Source organism: Carcharhinus amblyrhynchos, chromosome 25 (genome assembly GCF_965287045.1).
Source record: "Carcharhinus amblyrhynchos chromosome 25, sCarAmb.v2.hapA, whole genome shotgun sequence".
NCBI lineage: Eukaryota > Metazoa > Chordata > Chondrichthyes > Carcharhiniformes > Carcharhinidae > Carcharhinus > Carcharhinus amblyrhynchos.
The window spans coordinates 21781612-21801936 of NC_137348.1; the positions used below are offsets into that span (position 1 = coordinate 21781612).

General features: G+C 40.0%; 1 protein-coding gene across 3 annotated transcripts in view; it reads right to left on the minus strand.

The window, feature by feature from the left end:
* LOC145358143 (LIM/homeobox protein Lhx2-like) overlaps positions 1–20325 on the minus strand; it is a 134984-nt gene that overhangs the window by 96389 nt on the left and 18270 nt on the right. Inside the window, exons 4-5 of one of the 3 annotated variants that reach the window (XM_080211825.1) lie at positions 17501–17706; positions 7624–7699 (exon numbers count right to left, since the gene is read on the minus strand). In XM_080211825.1, coding sequence (XP_080067951.1) covers positions 7652–7699; positions 17501–17706 — 254 coding nt within the window. In that variant the 3' untranslated portion in view covers positions 7624–7651. Of the gene's footprint in view, positions 1–7623; positions 7700–11053; positions 12442–17500; positions 17707–20325 lie in introns of those variants that run through there. The other 2 variants (XM_080211823.1, XM_080211824.1) reach the window with 2 other exon arrangements.

Consider the following 20325-nt stretch of genomic DNA (forward strand, 5'->3'; position numbering starts at 1 on the left):
CAGCACCATAACATTGGGATAAACACCAACTAGTGCAATGAGTATCATTCACAATTTCATTTCCTTCAGATTCCATCAGTCAAAGCATTGCAAAATAGTAGAAATGGTAAAATATCATGTAATCTTGTTTAGATTTTATGGTCATTAACACTCCTGATCTTTTTTATTATTTGTCCTTCGATTCACTTGCTTCTAATTAAGCTTGTTAAACTCACTATTATGTCAACATGCTGTCATTAGCTTGCCTGGTTATGAGGTGATGGTGGGACCCTCAGGGCTAGTAATGGCCACAATGTCTGATCAAAATGATATAATCACCATAATTATCAATCCACAAGGTTGACTTCAAGATCCACACTTTTTGTGCTTTGAATTGATGGTGTTCTGAATTTTCACTCTTCCACCATCCCCAAATCTCCCTGTAATCTGGCTCCTGCTTTAGAATTCATCTTTGCCATCTCTCCTTTTTTTTAACACCAACTCAGTATCTTTTTCTTTATCTGTGAGCTTTTAGTAGCTCAGTAAATCGACTGAGATCAGGTACAAAGTTATGACGTTATGTCAAACTCATTGTAATGTCACCAAGAATATTATATTTTGATTCTTTCATTGTGGTATAGATGCACCTCTGTGGACAGACATTACAGCTTTATTAACATTTATATTTACACCAGATAACAAAAATGAGATCTAATGGTAATAACAAACAAGAAAATTCTCAGCTAGCAGGGTTTTCCCCACAATATTAATCATTTTAATCCTCAGTTTCATGTCTTCACAACATAATGCATACTGCCATAAGCACCCTGGTATAAGCACAACTTCTTCTTTAAACATTTATGAAGATCTCACAATGTATCTAATCAACAGGCTCATTCATTCCATCTGGCTTTCAAAAAAAATGCATTTCTGTAAGAAGTTGTCTCAGAAAGCAGAATTGTTAAAAAAAACGGAAATGTTTTATCTATCCAGAGAAAGAGGCGAAATATAAAACATTGCGAGTGCAATCTCAACTGGCAAGACAATAAAAAAAAACCTTTCCATGAAATACGTGAAAATATAGCTCATTTTGAAGTATGTTCTAATGATTTAAGTCAAAGCTCAGGCAAATTCTGTGCTGGGTCAAGAGCCAGGGCTTGGCATTTGAATCATGTTTAAATCTGTCCTGTTGCCTCATCTAGTGTAGAGTCCATTAAGCTGTTCACTGCATTGTCAAAATGCATGGTATAGATTATCATTTACCTCACTCCTAAACTGATGAAAGTATTCCAGGGAATAATTACCCTTTGATGCCAGCTTCACGCACCACATTCCAGAACAAACATGAGAATTAATCAACCATCTCATAGAAGGAAATCTTCTGTTATTCCAGTCCATTCATTCTCAGGACAAATTTCACACTTCAGGTTGCAAGAAGATACTGCATCATTGGCACATTATCCAAACTAATTTCTCAATGTGGACGGAATGATCTATAGGATATTGTATCATTGAATGTCTGTTATGGAAGTTCCTACAAGAGTATAATAAGTCCATAAGTTGTGAGCTCTTTAGGTCAGATACAAGTTGAAAGACTCGCCAATTCACCAAGATTGGCGCAATATTGGATTTAATCAGTGGGTTGATTTTTTCATGTTTAAATGATTTCTCAAAACGTCACTTGCACTATAATGAATTATAATGTCCATGGTTAATCATATTAAAACACCTATGAATAAAAGTGAAGGTCCATGACAAAAGGTAAACCAATCCAAATATACCATCTTACCAAAACAGGATCAATGATGGTGACAATGTATCAAAGCACTTACTGTGACATCCTAAGCAAGAAATCCAACTGAAAGAAGCAGCATGCCATTGCTGTATTGTCTTGCATTGTTCAAATTAATATTTTCACATGTTAAAATATATTAGAAAGTGGTTAGAATTTGGAGCTCACTTCCACACAGTATTTGAGGAAAACAGCGTGGATGCATTCAAGGTAAAGCCAGATAGGCACATGAGGGAGAAACAAAATATAATCTGTTGATGGGGTTAGATGATGTAGGACAGGAAGAAACTTATGTGGGGCATAAACAAAGGCATAGTCCTGTTTGACTAAAGTAAATACTTGTAATATTTAGGACCCTCTGTTGCCAAATTGTCCAACCATCCAATGGAATCTTAAACAAGACTTCGAAATGAGCCATTGGAGGTAGATTTCGACTCCGCTTCCATTGAAACCAATGGGATGAAAATTAAATGTGATTAATAATAAGTGGGTAACCCGCTTACTGCCCAAGATGTGAAGGTAAGAAATCCTTCCATTAACTCATTACACCCCTCGGCTAAAACCAATTTTCCTCTCCTATAAATCAAAATCACAACCCAAGAAAGTTTAGATCCAGTTTATGTTACTCACTGCATAATTGGCTTCATTCCATATTTAAGCAACTGTAAATTCAAAACATCAAACTGTCAATTATCCTACAACTTCCATTCTGCATTGGGGATTGACGGTATTCTGTCTCATTTGATGAATAATGTGGGTTGCAGCTGCACCCTGATCTCAGTGCAAGTAAAATACTAAATAACATAAGCAGTTTCAGCTTTCTTTCGTTATTTATCTTATTATTTATCTGTTAATATGGATGTGATTTTTAAACCTTTTTTAAAACTCCAAGTTTATATCCTCTTTTTAATAGAAATTTAATAGAAGTTAATAAGATGATGAGGGGGATAGATGGAGTGGACGTTCATAGACGTAGCTGTTACTAGGGGGCATAACTATAAGGTTCATCGTGGGTAATATAGGAGGGATGTCCAAGGTAAATTCTTTACTCAGCGAGTGGTTGGGGTATGGAATGCACTGCCTGCTGTGATAGTGGAGTCAGAAACTTTAGGAACTTTCAAGTGGTTATTGGATAGGCACATGGAACACACCAGAATGTTAGGGAGTGGGATAGCTTGATCTTGGGTTCAGACATAGCTCGGCACAACATTGAGGGCCGAAGGGCCTGTACTGTGCTGTACTGTTCTAAGTCTATGTTCTATGTTTTATTGCTCTCTTAATCCATGCTGCAACCTTTCTACATCCAATGTCTACATTTCCTATGTCTTATGACATTCCCTGATCGAGAGAGCGAACAGTGGTTTATTCCTCGATCTCTATCAATGCCACAGGGTAGCCAGGCAAAGGAATTGCCGCTTGAGTCATTTCATAACCTCCCTTTGGTAGTACCTTATCTCCAGTGTTGCCCCTACCCCACATGACAAACCAGATGGAGTCTACAGATTTAGCAAAAGAAAGTGCAAAATAAGAAAGACTCGTATTTATAAAGCACCTCTCATGACTGCAAGATGACCCAACGTGCTTTACAGCCAAAGTGGCACATTCTTGAAATGTATTCACTATTATAATGTCAGAAACAGTAATCTATACACAGCAAGTTGGGGGTGGGAGGGGGCTGAATGCACAACTTGTCAAGGTGGCAGGAGATGGTCTAGAGGAGGGGGTGTGGATGTTAAATTCTGAAACCCATTAACACCTAACCTGAACAGTCCTACTTCCAATTTTAATATGGAAGGGCTGGTGGGAGAGAGTAATGGATCTGCAGAAGCCAAATATGCTAATATATCTACTGCCTCTAATTTTAACAGTTGTTTCAGTTGAATGGTTACATCCTGAGTTTCCCAGGACTCAGGGTACCAGCACCTGAAGGAAGGTGAGAACAACCAGATCTTTCCAGCATTGCTAGTGGGCCTACAGGAATAGGTTCTCCACTGACCCTACAAGCAAAGCCATTTTCTTCCTCACAATCCAAAGCTCTCCCAACAACATTCCCTATCCCGGCCCATAATCTGTTTCAATCCCTTTCATGATCTCACCCCCACCAACAAACTTTACCCCACCAGAACTCCCAGAAGGTTCCACTACATCACAAATCTTCCCACTTGACAGTCAGCCAACCTCTCAGCCAATTGGTTGGACCTCACATTAACAGCATTTGCAGGCAGCTAGGAAACCCCCAATCATCTTCCACCCTTCCAACCTTCCTCTCCGCCTCCCCAAGTCTAGGTGTATATTTTTTGGTGATTCAATACAAAATATTTTTGATCAATTTTTTAAAAATCGGACATAAGCAAATGTTCTCTCCAAGCTACATGAATACATGACAACCCAGAAGTTATTGCACAGGCTGGGACACAAGCCACCCTTTTTAGATATTTTCAATCTACCCGAACAGGTGCCAGAGTGTGGCGACTAGGGGATTTTCACAGTAACTTCATTGCAGTGTTAATGTAAGCCTACTTGAGATACTAATAAACTTTAAAAACCTCACATTAGCAGCAGCACAAAAGATGTGAAAGTGTGACACACTTAAATGAATAAATTCTTCAACAAAATAAAATTAGAGGATATAAGTTCAGAACACTTAATTCTTGAGAATTTTTAAATGCGCTACTAAACTGTAATCTTGCCACATTGTGGATTCTCTGTAGGATCATTCCAGTCCAAAGTCCTCAAAGAACACTCTGCCTCTATTTGTGCTCAGGGATTACCAGATTAAAAATCAGCAAACTCAGTTGTATCATTGTGCTTAATTAAGGAAAATATCAGCAAGTTCCAGTTCAGCCCAGAATGCAACAATTCCCGTCTGCCACTCACCACCCCCTACCCTGACCTCCAACTGACTGAAAAAGTTGTGAAGAGCATGGCAGTCAACCTGCCCTGTGCAATCCCATCCACAACTGCTTTATTCAGAGACCAGGTTAAATGATGCTGAAGGCTATTCAAGGGAGAAAATAAAGAGCAAACAACAACCTCTATTCAAATAATGCATTGACGTAATTGATATATACATCTCTATTCTTGGTTTATAAAAACAGTTTAAAACAAATTAAATTATCCACTTCATTCATGTTGCATTGGCAGCCTTTTGCTAGGTAGAATAATTGAGCTCCTTGCCATTAGTTATGTATGAGCAAAGTGTACACTTCTGATAACTATACTGGAATATTATGCAGAACACATCTTAAAGACACAAATTGGTTCACAAGAGTCTCATATTGTAGGCACGTGAGAGGTTAAGTATTGGAAAGAGAGCTGGTATTTCTTGCTTTCTTGCAAAGTTAAGTTCCTCTGAAGAATTTTAATCATTTTGTTCAAATTCTCTAAGCACAGAAAGTTTCATATCACAAAAATGTAATCCCTTTAAAAACGAATTGATTTTTCCGTTTTAAATAAACATATGGTGTATTGTTATGTAATGTCTACAAAAGTCTCTCTGATTTCCAATGTAAAATTAAAAAAGTTTATTTATTAGTCACAAGTAGGCTTACATTCACACTGCAATTAAGTTACTGTGAAAATCCCCGAGTCCCCACACTCGGGTGCCTGTTCGGGTATAGGACTTCTGGAATGTGGGAGGAAACCAGAGCACCCGGAGGAAACCCACGCAGACACAGGGAGAACATGCAAACTCCACACAGACAGTGACTCCACACAGACAGTAAACCAGGTCCCTGGCACTGAGAGGCAGCGGTGCTAACCACTGTGTCACCCTGCTGCCCCTAGTAATATCATAGAAGAGGAATTATAGAAACATACAAATGCTGATTTATTTTCCATTTTGAAACCTTCTTGTTCTTCTAAATTTATACTCTCTCTTGGTTTCCTGATTCCACTGTTTACTTCATTTCATTCAACTCAGCAGCTGGGCAGGTAAACTGTGCTACAGGTGTGCTGCCTAGTAAACTTGCTTTAAGATTATCAGTACCAAGGGGGAAGCACCTTGCCATCACGGATTGCCTCTGGAGATGGTCTGGTCCAAAGATGTGTCAATTAGGTGGATTGGCCAGGCTAAATCACCCCTTAGTATCCCAAGAAAGTAAAGTTTATTTATTAGTCACACGTAGGCTTACATTAACACTGCAATTAAGTTACTGTGAAAATCCCTTAATCGCCACACTCCAGTCTCTGTTCGGGTACACTTAGGGAGAATTTAGCATGGCCAACACAGCTAACCGGCACGTCTTTCTGACTGTGGGAGGAAACCATAGCACCCGGAGGAAGCCCATACAGACACATGGAGAATGTGTGGACTCCGCACAGGCAATGGCTCAAAACAGGAATCAAACCCAGGTCCCTAGCACTGTGAGGCAGCATTGTGAGGTAGGTTGAGTGGATTGACCATAGTAAATTGTCCTTTAGTATCCCAAGATGTGTCGGTTAGATGGATTAGCCATGGTAAATGTGTGGAGTTAGAGGGATAGGGTGGAGCAGACGGCCTGGGTAAGATACTTTGTCAGAGAGTCGGTGCAGACTAGATAGGCTGAATGGTCTCTTCTGCACTGTAGGGATTCTATGATTCTATGACACCAATTAAATGCAGAACCCTCTTGTTGGGGGATTGCCAATTCCTTCACAGCTCTGGATTCAAGCACACTAAGAAGCCACACAGCTGGCCCAGCATTATCTGCTCTTATTAGGAATTTGGTTCAAATGTGCTACTTCTGCTCTCCAGCAATTAACCAACTGGCTACGTTGGATTCAATGCCTGTTCTACTGGGGTCTTCAGATCACTTTAATTTTGAGTGATAGATAGAGTGGTTTATAATAATAAATCATTACAACTCACAGGAGAAAGAAAGCAGCATCGCATATCATTTACAAATATACTTCCCATTGATTAATCACAGAGTGCCATTAGTATCATGGAGGGCCATTGGTTAAAGCCATGGAGAGAACCTATAGGCAGAAGCACACTGCCCTCCTAGATGGAAGGCATGTGAAGGCAAGGATGAAGAGGCAACAATTGAGAAAATGTTAATTTGCAAATTGCACCATATCTGGAAGGATTAATCATCCCTTTATCTAATGTCTACCAAAACACAGACAGTGAAGAATTTATCCAACAGCACAGTTTCTAGCCATTCTAATGAAAAGCTTTTACAAACGAAAGTCAGATCAAAATCTATGCCAGTGTGGTACTGTAGTGTCAAGGGACCAACTATGCCTTGGTGGAGCTATCACAGAACAATATAATAAATAACATGATTTCCACAACTGCAAAATTCTAGTCAGTTTTTCAATGCAGCTGGAAATCTGAAAATACGAAAGCCCGCTGAATTCAGACAATAGGAATATTTTCATCATAAACGTGTACAAAAGATTTAGAGTTTTTAATCAAGTAACTGCCTGAGTATATTTACCTCACCCACTGAATACTGGACCTGTTTAAGTGAGGGCAAATTGAAAATCAGGCTTCTTTCAAAAGCAGTGGGAAAAGCATATCCCATTTTTTCAAGAAAGAATAAGGGCTAAGCTGTGTCACAGGTAGCTTACTGTGTTATGCCATTGGTTGGATCAAACTGCAGAAGACTGTGAAAGAGTCTATTGTATTATTTTCCTTGAATTCATTGTTCTTATTCTCTGATAGCACATTTCCCATTTGGGAGCATTGTTTACTTTCAATTTTGCAGAAAGAGCAAGTATTGTATCTCTGTAGCAGTCTTTTTGTAAATTGAAAAAATGCCCAACAAGCATTTTACATTTTTTCAACATCAATAAAGTAAACTAATATAAGCAGCTCACTTTTCAAATGACCTCTGTCTTGAAGTCACCTAGTTTCCAGTCTTAAAATTTTCATTCTTTTAACGATAGGACATTTCAAACTTCAGGAATTGCAGTCTCAATTGGCCCAAATACTTGCTCTACCTGCAAAAAAATCATATTTACAAATTGGTTAACCCCTAAATAATGTCTAAGCTTTTGCTTTAACCTAAGAGCTCTTATAACTCAAGAAAGAAAATAATACATTGACTCAATTTGAATGGGACTGTCTGTTAATTACATCATGTTGGGTTTGCTGCTTTAATCTTTTAGCCGGGTGACCGGGATGTACCTTTCTGCCATGGTAAACACGCCCACCACTTTTTCTATTTGTACAAGTGACACGAATTTGTCGATTAAATTCATCACCAAGAAAACACTTTAAGAATTAGAACTACTTTATGCTAATTTATACGTGTCAACAAAAATGGAGACTGTTTTTAATACATCACATTCAACTGTACAAGAATGCGTACAGGACAGTACAATTGGTATAATCAAAAATGTACAGCATTCGAAGCCAGCGTGCTTTTCACAATCAGACAAGATCAAGCATCAAAACAATAAAGAGGGTCAGCAAAGTTCATTAAAGTACTTGTATGAAATTCAATAGTCTCTTTATAAACCTCTGATCACATTTCTTGTGTAACTTGCTGCTATAATTATACCTCCATATCCCTCAGCAGGAATGTCAAATGTCTTTTCATTCTTTACCTTATCCAGCTCATCCAAATTTATTCCTTTTTTGTAAGAGAATGCTAAAAAAAAATGCAAATATGTGAGCTGTTCCACAGCTGATGCATGCTTAACCAATCCACAATTTCCTTTTTTATCATGAGATGCTGCTATCCAGTGAACCTCCAACTGTTAGCAAATTAGCTTGAGTTTACCGTGAATTCCTATAGCGTACACTTTGCATAGTACACCGTGGTGGATTCTGACAGCTGGTTCACCAGTGTGAAAGACCCAGAGCTTATGAGTGCTGCTGATGCTGTTGGCCCTTGACAGCCCTTAAAAACAAATGAGTGAACTGCTGCCGCTCCTGTCACTGGGGGAAGTAGCTCTTCACTCTACAGTCAATGTTGGTGGTTAAAAAGGTGAATGGGACTTCAAATGAATGCTCTGCTTCTGTCTGTTATCTCTCACGTGGGAAATGCACGTTGTTTTTTTTTTGGGCAGTGAAATCAAACTCATAGAACAAAAATATATAATTCCATAATCTCAGAAACCCACGCTACTAGAATTTTCTTTCTAAGCTATTATTTGCCGCCATATATTCTGTCTATAACTCTGGTACTTCTCATTTTAACAAGTATTATTTTTAATTACTTAAAACTGATGCTGCCATGTGTCCCCAAGTTTGTCAAAACCATATAGGTTTGTGGAAGCTTTATTGCAACATTAATCAGTTTAAGTTTATTTATCAGTGTCACTAGTAGGCTTTCATTAACACTGCAATTAAGTTATTGTGAAAATCTCCTAGTCACCTGTTTGGGTACACTGAGGGAGAATTTAGCATGGCCAATTCACCCAACCAGCATGTCATTTGGACTGTGGGAGGAAACTGGAGCACTCGGAGGAAACCCACGCAGACATGGGGAGGATGTGCAGACTCTGCACAGACAGTGACCCAAGTCGGGAGTTGAACCCGGTCACCGGCGCTGTGAAGCAGCAGTGCTAATGAGACCTGCACCTCTATTTAAAATAGAAAGCTAAGCTTGTACATTTATCAATCGAATGGCAGTGATTCTTTCCTTGGCATGTATTTAAGAGACTCCAGAAGGAATTATTGTATGGCTTCATTGTAATTATTGGTAATTTTGTTTCAGGCTAAAGTTTAGGAGAGACATGAGTGTTTACGTGGCCTTTGCTATCTAATACAAACCTCGTGTCTTTTGCATAACTAGTTTCTTGTTAACTGTAGGCTGTTAAAACATCTGTGCACATCAGCAAAAGGATACTGAGAAATGAATACCATCCCAGTACACATCAGCACAGCATTCTCAGAGTCCTGGTATACTGATATCAAACTGTGTTCTTACTTTCTTTTTCATGCAATGCCAATTCATATATTCAGAAGCTGTTGTGTTTCCTACTGTACTAGCAGCTTAGCTTTCAGCTTTAACCATAACAAAATCTGGCAGATGCCTCCAACATAAGCAGCCATTTTTGCTTATTATCATCCAGCCCAATGCACAAATTAAAATAATATTAAGTTACCCATATGCAAGAACTTTGCAAAATGACTGTTTTCATCATCTGATTTTTCACCTCAAACTGCTTGTCCTAAAACTGTCGAGGATTTGGAAATACAAGAAGCCATAACCAGATTCACAAGCAGGAAATAAGGAGCTCAGGCCCTGTCACCCGAACTCGCCTGGAGTAGGGGGAGCTGTCAACAGGGAAACACAGAGAAGTGTTGAAGTGTTTCATCTCAGAGTTTGGGTTAAACTCTCCACGTCAAAGTCTGCCTCCTGCTGGCTGGTCATGGAGCAGCATGGACAGTGACGACAGTAGCAGCTCCACACATCAGATTGTACCTCCTATCCCAACTGAAGGAATTTGCGGTAAAAGCAGTACAAAACCGAAACCAAAGAGAATGTAAAAACGACTCCTGTGAAGCTCACAGAAATCTTCTTGACAGAATCATTTGGCAAAATGGGTGGAGAGTGAAGAGTTAATCTTTAAAGTTTGGTTATGAGACTTTTGAACTGAAAACAAAACTTTACACAATTAGAACACCTTCTGTATTTGGCAAAAGCCGGTACATTTACTACTCCAAGACTCCAAGATGTTAGATTTTCATTTCTCCTTTTAGGTGTTGGTAAAATACAGTTAACACATCCTATGATATTATTTTTAAACTGTAAACATAAACTGATCACACTGCGGTCTTCATTCTCTAACCCAAACAGTATATTTTGCATAAAGAGCATGTTGCTTTATGAAGGCCCCAATTCACTGAGGCTAATGCTGAATTAGGCCCCTCTGCAGCAGAAACCAATTAAAAGATTGTTTTCAATTGTTTCATATGATTAACAATAAGCTGAATCATTCATTTGAAATTGGGTAAACAATTGAATTATTGCACCATAACATGATGGAAAGACTAAATTCAGCAACTTTGTTGTTGGTAAGAAACAAATATATCGCAGTCTTCCTAGTATTTAGCGTGACTATGAAGTTGTACATGAAGTGTCATCACCATCTAATGTGAGTCTGAATGATAGTTCCATTGCCCAACATTGAAATAATTCACCGTCACAAATCAGCAGTTACCAACCCAATTGCAAAAAGTGTCATGAGTTAAAATGGAGTAATCACCAAATGAAATAGTGTCGTACCACAGATGGTGCACGACTAACTTTCATTCAGTTGTGGACAAAAGGTAGAAGGGGTGAAATTGGTCTGTGCCAGCTGCAGAAAAAAACAATCTCATTGTGAATCAGCTCTGTGTCAGTATTTGCTCCCTGTCGACCTGGAACATATTCCCAAGATTTTTAATTTCCAAACAAGTAACAATGACAGTCGGATTCAGAAACAACGCAAACAGAGTTTGAAGTTTTCATTCTACAGATTTCAATCAAAGGAAGATTGGGCACATTTAAAAATCAACAGTTAATTTGCACCAAGTCCACTTTGCAATGCTGGCATCAACCAAATTCACCCCAGATAGTTTTGGACCCATTAAAGATTCTTCATAATATGCTGTCATTGAAAGCATTGTGGTCTGCAATGTTAACTGAGCTGGGCATCTTGTAGTATTTTAAGGTTAGATATTTAACAATCCCCAGACGTGAACGTATTAAATAATGCAAAACAAATGTATGTGGGACAGATGCTCAACATCAAAAGGAAATGACTGGAGGTTTGATTTTTTTTTGAAAGAGCCCAATAAAATCAAATGCTACCTTTCCAAGCAACAGTTAAGGACCCGTGAACTCTCAGTGGTCACTGAGGTATAACAGTTACCCCAATTGAATTCAAGGGTGATATGACACACCGAGACTCTTCCTAACTTTCCACCTCCAACTGCAACCCTTCAACGTCCAGAATATTCTTTTGTTTTTTTGTTAATCACTTCGGCATAACTTTATTGAAACTGACCTTTCACTTTGACATTCGAAAGAGGTTTCTGAACCTTCGATGTAGCTGAGAAAAGACAACTGGCAAGAATCAACCCCATAAATCTGAATTGAATGCAGATGCAGTCCGTTGTGTGTTTATAAGACAGTGTTTAAGGCACATGACAGTCTTTGAAAACTTAGAAGTACACATAATTCCTAGCCAACTTTATTAAATCGTTCAGATTTTTTGATTTCATTCCCTTGTTCAGTCCACAAAACTGTACAGTTACACAAAAGGGCATCGAAGTTAACTCTGCAAAAGGTTCTCCGCAGCTTGTAAACTTTTTTTTCTCCAGAACATTGACTTGTCTCAGTTTGCAGTACAGATCCATAGTGCTGTTAGTCAGTTGTACAAAGCATCTAATAAAAATACAGTTATAATTAAACTAAGAATTTCCTCTTCTCCATAGGAATCATGTAAAAGAGTTCTCAGAAAAGGTTTGTGAGAGTAGTTTGTGTAGGGCTTCGGGATTCATGAGCCTCGAGGCTACCAGGCACAGACGTCAAAACTGACGTCACGGTTGGCATAGAAGGGTTAGTCAAGTCAGTTAAAGTAGTAGATGTGCTTGAAGGACTAAGAGAGGCGTTGGAAATTTCTGATGCTGGGCCAGACGGCGTTGCTGCTTGAAGTACTGTCCCATCAGATGCTTTATCAACCCCTGCATTTTCCTGACGTAAAAGATTCCTTCTGAATTTTGCTCTTGCATTTTGGAACCAAACCTGCAAACCAATTTGATGTAATATTGTACCAAGTTTTGAACCCATCGAGTGTTTTAAAGTACGCAAAACAATCGCAACAGAAAATATATTGTACCTGTCACATATCATATAGATACCATCCTTCTGGAGATTCTAATCAGCCATGTATTAAATTTTGAAATTCTGTTACTTTTCTTTAAATTACGCTTCGGCTTGTATTTTTTGGCAAGGAGTGGAAATTAAAGGGACATTTTCAAAATGCATTCATTCAATTTTACAAAGCAGAGCAACAAAGTGCTAGATTCTACGAGGGGTAGTCTTTTTCCATAGAAGACTGTTGGAAGGAATTGAACAATTACAGGGGTCACTCAGTGATTACAAAGTGTGCCAAGAAAATACAAAGAAATAAAAAACATAAGCAACATTGGATTGTGACACATTTACTTCAAGAAGATGTATCTCTTTAAGATCAAAGTGGCATGTGCTGTCTTGGTCTTTTCTATCAGTGCGGAATCACAGCTATGGGGATCATCTTTCTACCGACTTATAGTATCTGACTACTCTTACTGACCACTTAAGCCTTAGGTTCTACTGCAGTGATAAGTAAACATCAAAGATTCCATTTGTGGGTTTTAATTTAATATTTGTACAGATCGAATTGTTCATTTTTATTTAAACAGTGTTACTTAAACCAAAATTGAAGGAAAGTATATAAAGTAACTATAGAATGACAGCCTGTACAGCTAAATCGTTCCATTCCTATTAAAACTGACCTTCGCAAAATGCTCTTTTCCAGTCCTCATAAGTTATACTTAGTACCCCATATGATATTTAAAAAGTTATATGTTTGCCACGGAGATTGCTTGTTGCAATGGCCTCCCAGTTCCCTGTCATAAGTGAAAGGTGTACCTTCTTGTCCATTTCAAAGAATAAATGCAATGGCCACAGCACTTAGGTTACCAGAAGCCTGACTCTAATATGTGGCTTGAATCTAAGCATGGAAAGCACATGTGAATTATATATTCGGTGCCAAATTAATTTGGGCGACATGGTGGCACAGTGGTTAGCACTGCTGCCTCACAGCGCCAGGGACCCGTGTTCAATTCCGGCCACGGGTTACTGTCTGTGTGGAGTTGCACGTTCTCCCCATGTTTGCATGGGTTTCCTCTGGGTGCTCCGATTTCCTCCCACAATGTGCGGGTTAGGTTGATTGGCCATGCTAAATTGAACCTAATGTCAGTGGGATTAGCAGGGTAAGTGTGTAGGGTTACGGGAATAGGGCCTGGGTGGGATTGTGGTCAGTACAGACCCGATGGTCCGAATGGCCTCCTTCTGTACTGTAGGGATTCTATGACACACCACTCAATAAATTGATTTTAAATGTTAAAGAATTGGCCCCAGAACATTGCCTGGATGAATGTGTCTGAAGATAAAAAAAAATTGAATTTAAATGTTACAGCCTCTCCTGACATTTGTGAACTGGAAGCATTTTGGAAATAGATGTCCAACAGTTTCATTTACAATGCTCTTTGCAAAAAGGAAGGGGAACCAGGATACAATATATCATGCCATGTTGACACAAGAACCACTGAACAACCCCTTTAACCGGCAACTCCCTAAATAAGTGCCATTTGACTTTCATAATTTTTGATCACTGCTCTGTGTAATTATAGTGATTTGGATCTATTTGGATGTCACAACACACGCAACGCAAATACATAAGCTTGCAAATAACACAAAGGATGTTAAATTCTGTGATTTTCAGGCAACCCATTTCAAATCAAGAAAAAATGTGCATAGAGCTTCACATATTAAAACAATCCTTGAAGACGTTATTGAAATAGTACTCCAGTGTTTGATGGTATCAAGCTTCTAATGAGTTTAAAGATCTCTGACATTGTTGTACACATGTGACAGCAGCATATCAGGTGCCAGAGAGGTGCTTTCAATAAGATTTGCTCATAGTTAGCTGTCTGTAACAACTGTTTCTGCTAAAGCTGCATAGACCTTTGCAACCAACATACCTGAACAGTGACAATTATCTCCCATTTTATGGAAAATGCATCACTGAATTCATCTCAGTGAGCTGGAATAAATCAGGTATCCCCAACAGCAGGATCCCATCCATTCAATTTGTTTTATTTTAGAATGCAAATGCAAAAGCTTGTTTTCTTTTGGTATTAATCAAAAACATTTAATAGGTGTCATGGTGGCACAGTGGTTAGCACTGATGCCTCACAGCACCAGGGACCTGGATTCGATTCCCAGCTTGGGTCATTATCTGTGCGGAGTCAGCACGTTCTCCCCATGTCAGCATGGGTTTCCTCCAGGTGCTCCAGTTTCCTCCCACAGTCTAAAAGATGTGCTAGGATGTATTGGCCATGCTAAGTTCTCCCTCAGTGTACCCAAACAGGCGTTGGAGTGTGGTGACTAGCGGATTTTCATAGTAATGTCATTGCAGTGCTATTTGTGACACTAATAAATAAACTTTAACTGAAGTGTTTGTTTAAGGTATTCTTTTCTGATTGTTTTGACTGTGTGAATAAATTAAGTGAGATCAAGAAAGAGAATGTGTTTTATTATCAACACTGGGTTTAGGTTTTATTTCCACGCACCTGCCCACTCCCCCTCTATCCCCCACCCAGACCCCACTCACTACCCCACCCCCACCATACACACCCACCACCCCGCCCAAAACCTAATAGGCACAGAATGGGAAAGAACAGCTAGGTGAACGGTAGTCAGTAACCAGGTTTGTGTAGTATTAGAAGTGATTGAAATATAGGAGAAGAAACAAAGCCTGCCTTATGCAGTGCGAAACACACACACGGCCACAACTGACATATATCGCACCAGCATGTCAATAAATTGAACAAGAGTTTCACTATATTGGGCTAGTACTTGGACACATTTCACTGATTCATACTTTAAATCCTCCCATCCCAACGACCTTTCCCCAACTGCCCCCCGCAAACCCACTCCCCATAAAGCCCAGCCACATTTAATTAAAGGAATTGTCCAAATGCAACTTGGGGATACGTGAAACTTTAATTTTGAAAACATACAGTCCTAACATTTATCTCCTAAGTTTCTATTCTATGTATTTTTCACTTATAGCAGAATGTTTAATATTTTAGACTTAAAAGAAATTATGCAACAGAACATAACTTAGTAACTTTAGAAATTAATTTATGATTGGCGATTCCCAACAGCATAAACATATTATGATGCTTCACCAATCTCCCTGTCAAGTGGAGGTGGCATGAGCTGCATGCATACTCCTCCAACTTCCCAATCCTGTATGATTCATTTCTGTTGTACTTCACTGGGCTGGAATGTCCCAAGACAAGACTAGCAGCAGACTGAGTGCTTCAAAGGGTCAACAGCAAAGTGTCTGCAGACAATAGAAAAGGTCCAAATGCAGGTTTTCAAAAAAAGAAGGATTTTACTTTGCACAGAGTTAGAACACTGTATGGCAAGCTGGACGGCACAGTGGCTAGCACTGCTGCCTCATGGTGCCAAGGACCTGGGTTCGATTTCCGGTTTGGGTCACTGTGTGTGTGGAGTTTGCATGTTCTCTCCCATATCTGCGTGGGTTTCCTCCGGGTGCTCTGGTTTCCTCCCACAGTCTAAAAGAGGTGGTTAGCTGTATTGGCAATGCTAAATTCTCCCTCAGTGTACCCGAACAGGCGCCAGAGTGTGGCAACTAGAAGATTTTCACAATAACTTCATTGCAGTATTAATGTAAGCCTACATGTGACATTAATAAATAAACTTAAATCCGTTAATCCAGAAATGCTGAAGTCAGTGATAATGACTTTGTCCCAGGTCAGCAGCAAAGGCAGTGCAAAGCAAGGACTGAACCTGGGACTTTGCTATCCCAGTGCATTTGGTTTTCTATATGATTTGACCGCATCACTGGACATAACCCTCTCACCTCCTCCCTTTCCTGTTTACAGGCCTGCAGTTTAAGCCTACATTTCACATCTGACACCAGCAACGTGCTCCTGTACATATTTTATGCAGCACAGATGCCAAGATATCTTACAAAGAGCTTGGCCAAAGTAATTACTGAAGCACAAGAGCATCCCCACACAGTAGAGCAATAAAATCATCCCCATCTCACCTCTACACTGAAATCACGGACTTGTGACAGCTCCCAAAATTGTATCAAATTACAATACATATATGGCAAGTAAGGAACTTAAGGAATGATTATTAAAGTCTCACTCATTTTGTGAGTTGTAGCTTTGATGTTAGTCAAAGTAACTATCTTCTTCAAGTTTAACTCTAAGGACAGCACCTCTTATTGAGGTACAATGCCACAGACAGCAGGTGCCATTTTTAATGGATGAGCCCAAACAGAGGGCCTCAGCAGACTTTTTTACCAAAGGAGATATCACAGCTGCAATCCACCTATTCCTTATTCCACATGCACTCCAACAGCAGTTGCTGCATAGTAATCAGGACTGGGATCCCAGGCTGATTTCCACATTCTCTTGTGTACAGGCCACCAGTGTCACTTATAGCATTGCTACCCCCCTCCCTGCTGAAACCGTACAGGCTGTGAATCAAATCTATGACTTTCCCAATCTTTATGGTTTTGCCCACACTGTGCAATGCATTTTTTAAAAGAATTTGCAAAGAACTAGAATAAGAGGAACCAAATACGTTGTGATAGAATATTCTTGAGGAGTTTATGAGTTCTCCTATGTGCTAAAGTAACAATGGCTCCCTCTTGCAAAAGATTTGAATGGCAGAGAAATGAAGTTCGGGGTAAGAAATTAAGTCAGATGGAGCTTTTTCAATGAATAGACTGTGAAATAGGTTTCATGAGGTGGACACTGAAGTGAGCTGAAGAAATGGATCTAAAGGACAATTTAATGTATCTCATACAGAGATGTGTTTGAGAGATAAACTGAGAAGTTGGACCAAATAGCTGTTTATGCTCGGAGGGCATGTTAGATTGAAATATGTATGCCAGTATTATTCTAAACAGCAGTGAGGTTGGGAAGATAAAAAAAAAGACAGATTGCCTGAGAAACAGAATTTGAACAGTAACTCAACAGATGTTGCTTACCTGCAAAACTCGCTTTGTAAGCCCTGTCTTCTGTGCTAGCTGTTTCAGGTCCTTGGCATCGGGATTGTGGTTAATGGCAAAGTAAGACTTCATGGTCCTCAGCTGGTGATGCTTAAAGGAAGTGCGCATGCGCTTTGTCTTCTGAGTGGGAGGATACTGCTGCTCTCTGTCCATGTGGTCGCCATCATTTTCATTACAACTTAACGCTACAAAATATTATGAAGATATACTGTAAATTTAAGAAAATGTTTTGAATAAATGTGATTACCGTTTCAATACTTATTCCATTGCTACTTCAAGAACAACTTCAATCTGTGCATTATTGACTTCTTTATAGTCCCATTGTTTGCTTAAAAATTTATTTGGTTTGTGATTAATTTTGACTTTGGACATTTGTACAACTTATCAAATGTCACACAGAATAAAATTCAATTACAATTTTCTAAAATGAAAAGAATGAACTGGTTTCGAGCTTGCTGCATGATAAATATTTAGGAATTGCATTAAATTAAAAGCAGATAATTATATAAAATGATTTTGTCTGTCAAATTTTCCTTCCTCGCTCTTATGCCTGGGTACATTGTCAAAAGCACTAGCCACATCAACTACTCAGCACCTCACCGAGATGATCCATGACTTTCTTTTAATTCTTAAATGGGGTGTGTGTATCGCTAGTTAGGCCAGCATTTATCCCAATTCTAATTCTCTTCCCACACCTAGGGCAAACTTTCATAGCTAGTCATTCCCACAACAGGTCAGTAGTCTTCACCAGGGGCCTTTAGCTTGAAAGCCACTGCTACACATCAAACATGGCCCACCAAGAGTCTCTCCTGCTCTTACTGCCACCCATTGTCATTTTGGAAGGATTGGCAGGTTGACACACTCAATCTGTTTGGCCGCATTATTAATGTATCTTCCTTGGCCATCAAGTCCTGGGATGGGACTCGAACCCAAAGCTTCTGGCTCAGAGACAGGGACGCTATCCACTGCATCACAAGACCTCCTCCAGCATTTATTGTCCCTCTCTAATTGCCCTTGGACTGAGTGCCTTACTAAACCATTTCACAGGGCATTTAAGAGCCAATCACATTGCTGTGGGTCAGCTGTCATATGTAGGCCAGACCAGATAAGGATGGTCAATTTCCTCCCCTGAAGGACATTAGTGAACCAGATGGGTTTTTACAACAATCGATGATAGTTTCATGGTCATCATTAGAGTTTTCCAGACATTCAAAAAAAATCCCATCATTGTTCAATCATGGGATTCAAACTTGGGTCCCCAGAGTACTATGCTGGGTCGCTACTAGTCCAGTGATAATACCACTACGCCACTCCTCCCATGATCCCAAACGTTGAAGAGCAGAAGTTGGACTTGGATCCACACCAGCCAGAAAGTTGGTGAAGCAATTGCATCACCTGTCAGTCTGTGCTGGTCTAAGGCACAAACCATCTTCATCATTAGGCCTCATTTAAATAAAACTGGTGAAATGCCAGGGCCAAAGATTCATACTGGGCAGCGTGTTGACTGAAGTCTGACAGCTCTGGCTAAGTCAATGCTGAGGTCCATGGTGATGGGTGCGGCAGAGGGTGAAAAAATAAATTGGAAGGCAGGTCAGGTGGGGGTGGGGGGGTGCTCAGGGCAGTCCAGAGTTAGGGAGAAGTGCAAAGCAGAATTGGTGAGAGGGTCAGTGTGTCCCAGCGGCAGTTCACAAGACTTTTGCATAATCTAGAGATGCCTCCCAATCCTGCTGACTCCACAAATGTTATGAGGCCATTTCTTGAATGATCTTCAGTAGTCCCTTTCCGGATGGCTTATTATGCCATTTATGGCTGAGGATAGTGAGGCAGAGCTTTCAGGACACAAACTCTGCCCATATTTAAGCAGTAGTTTGTACTGGAATCCTATAACTGGTGTTCGCACCTTCATTTACAAAGGCAAGATGTCTGATGCCTATCTCGGGTAAATGCCCTATGGAACTAAAAGGGAGGCCATCACCCAAATGTTTAAACTTTAAAGTTAAAATTTATTTCTTAGTCACAATAGGCCTACATTAACACTGCAATGAAGTTATGGTGAAAATCCCCTAGTCGCCACACTTTGGTGCCTGTTTGGGTACACTGAGGGAGAATTTAGCATGGCCAATGCATCTAACCAGCACATCTTTCAAACTGTGGGAGGAAAACAGAGCACCCAGAGGCAACCCATGCAGACACGGGGAGAACATGCAGACTCCGCATAGACAGTGACCCAAGCTGGGAATTCGAACCCAGGTTCCTAGCACTGTGAAGCAGCAGTGCTAACCACTGCGCTGTTACTAGAGAGGCGGTGCTCGACAGACTGGAGGGGCTGATTGTGGACAAGTCCCCAGGACCGGATGGAATGCATCCGAGGGTTCTGAAAGAAATGGCGGAGGTGATAGTGGATGCCTTGGTGGTTATTTTCCAGACGTCGCTGGATTCCGGGGAAGTGCCGGATGATTGGAAAACGGCTAATGTTACGCCGTTGTTTAAGAAGGGTGCCAGGCAAAAGGCGGGGAATTATAGGCTGGTTAGTTTAACGTCTGTGGTAGGTAAAATGTTAGAATCTGTCATTAAGGAGGAAATTGCGAGGCATCTTGAAGGGAATTGCTTGATAGAGCAGACGCAGCACGGTTTCATTAAAGGGAAGTCGTGTCTGACAAATTTACTGGAGTTCTATGAGGATGTGTCTAGGGCGGTGGATAGAGGAGAGCCGGTGGATGTGGTCTTTCTAGATTTTCAGAAGGCGTTTGACAAAGTACCTCACAAGAGGTTATTGCAGAAGGTCGAGGGACATGGAGTTGGGG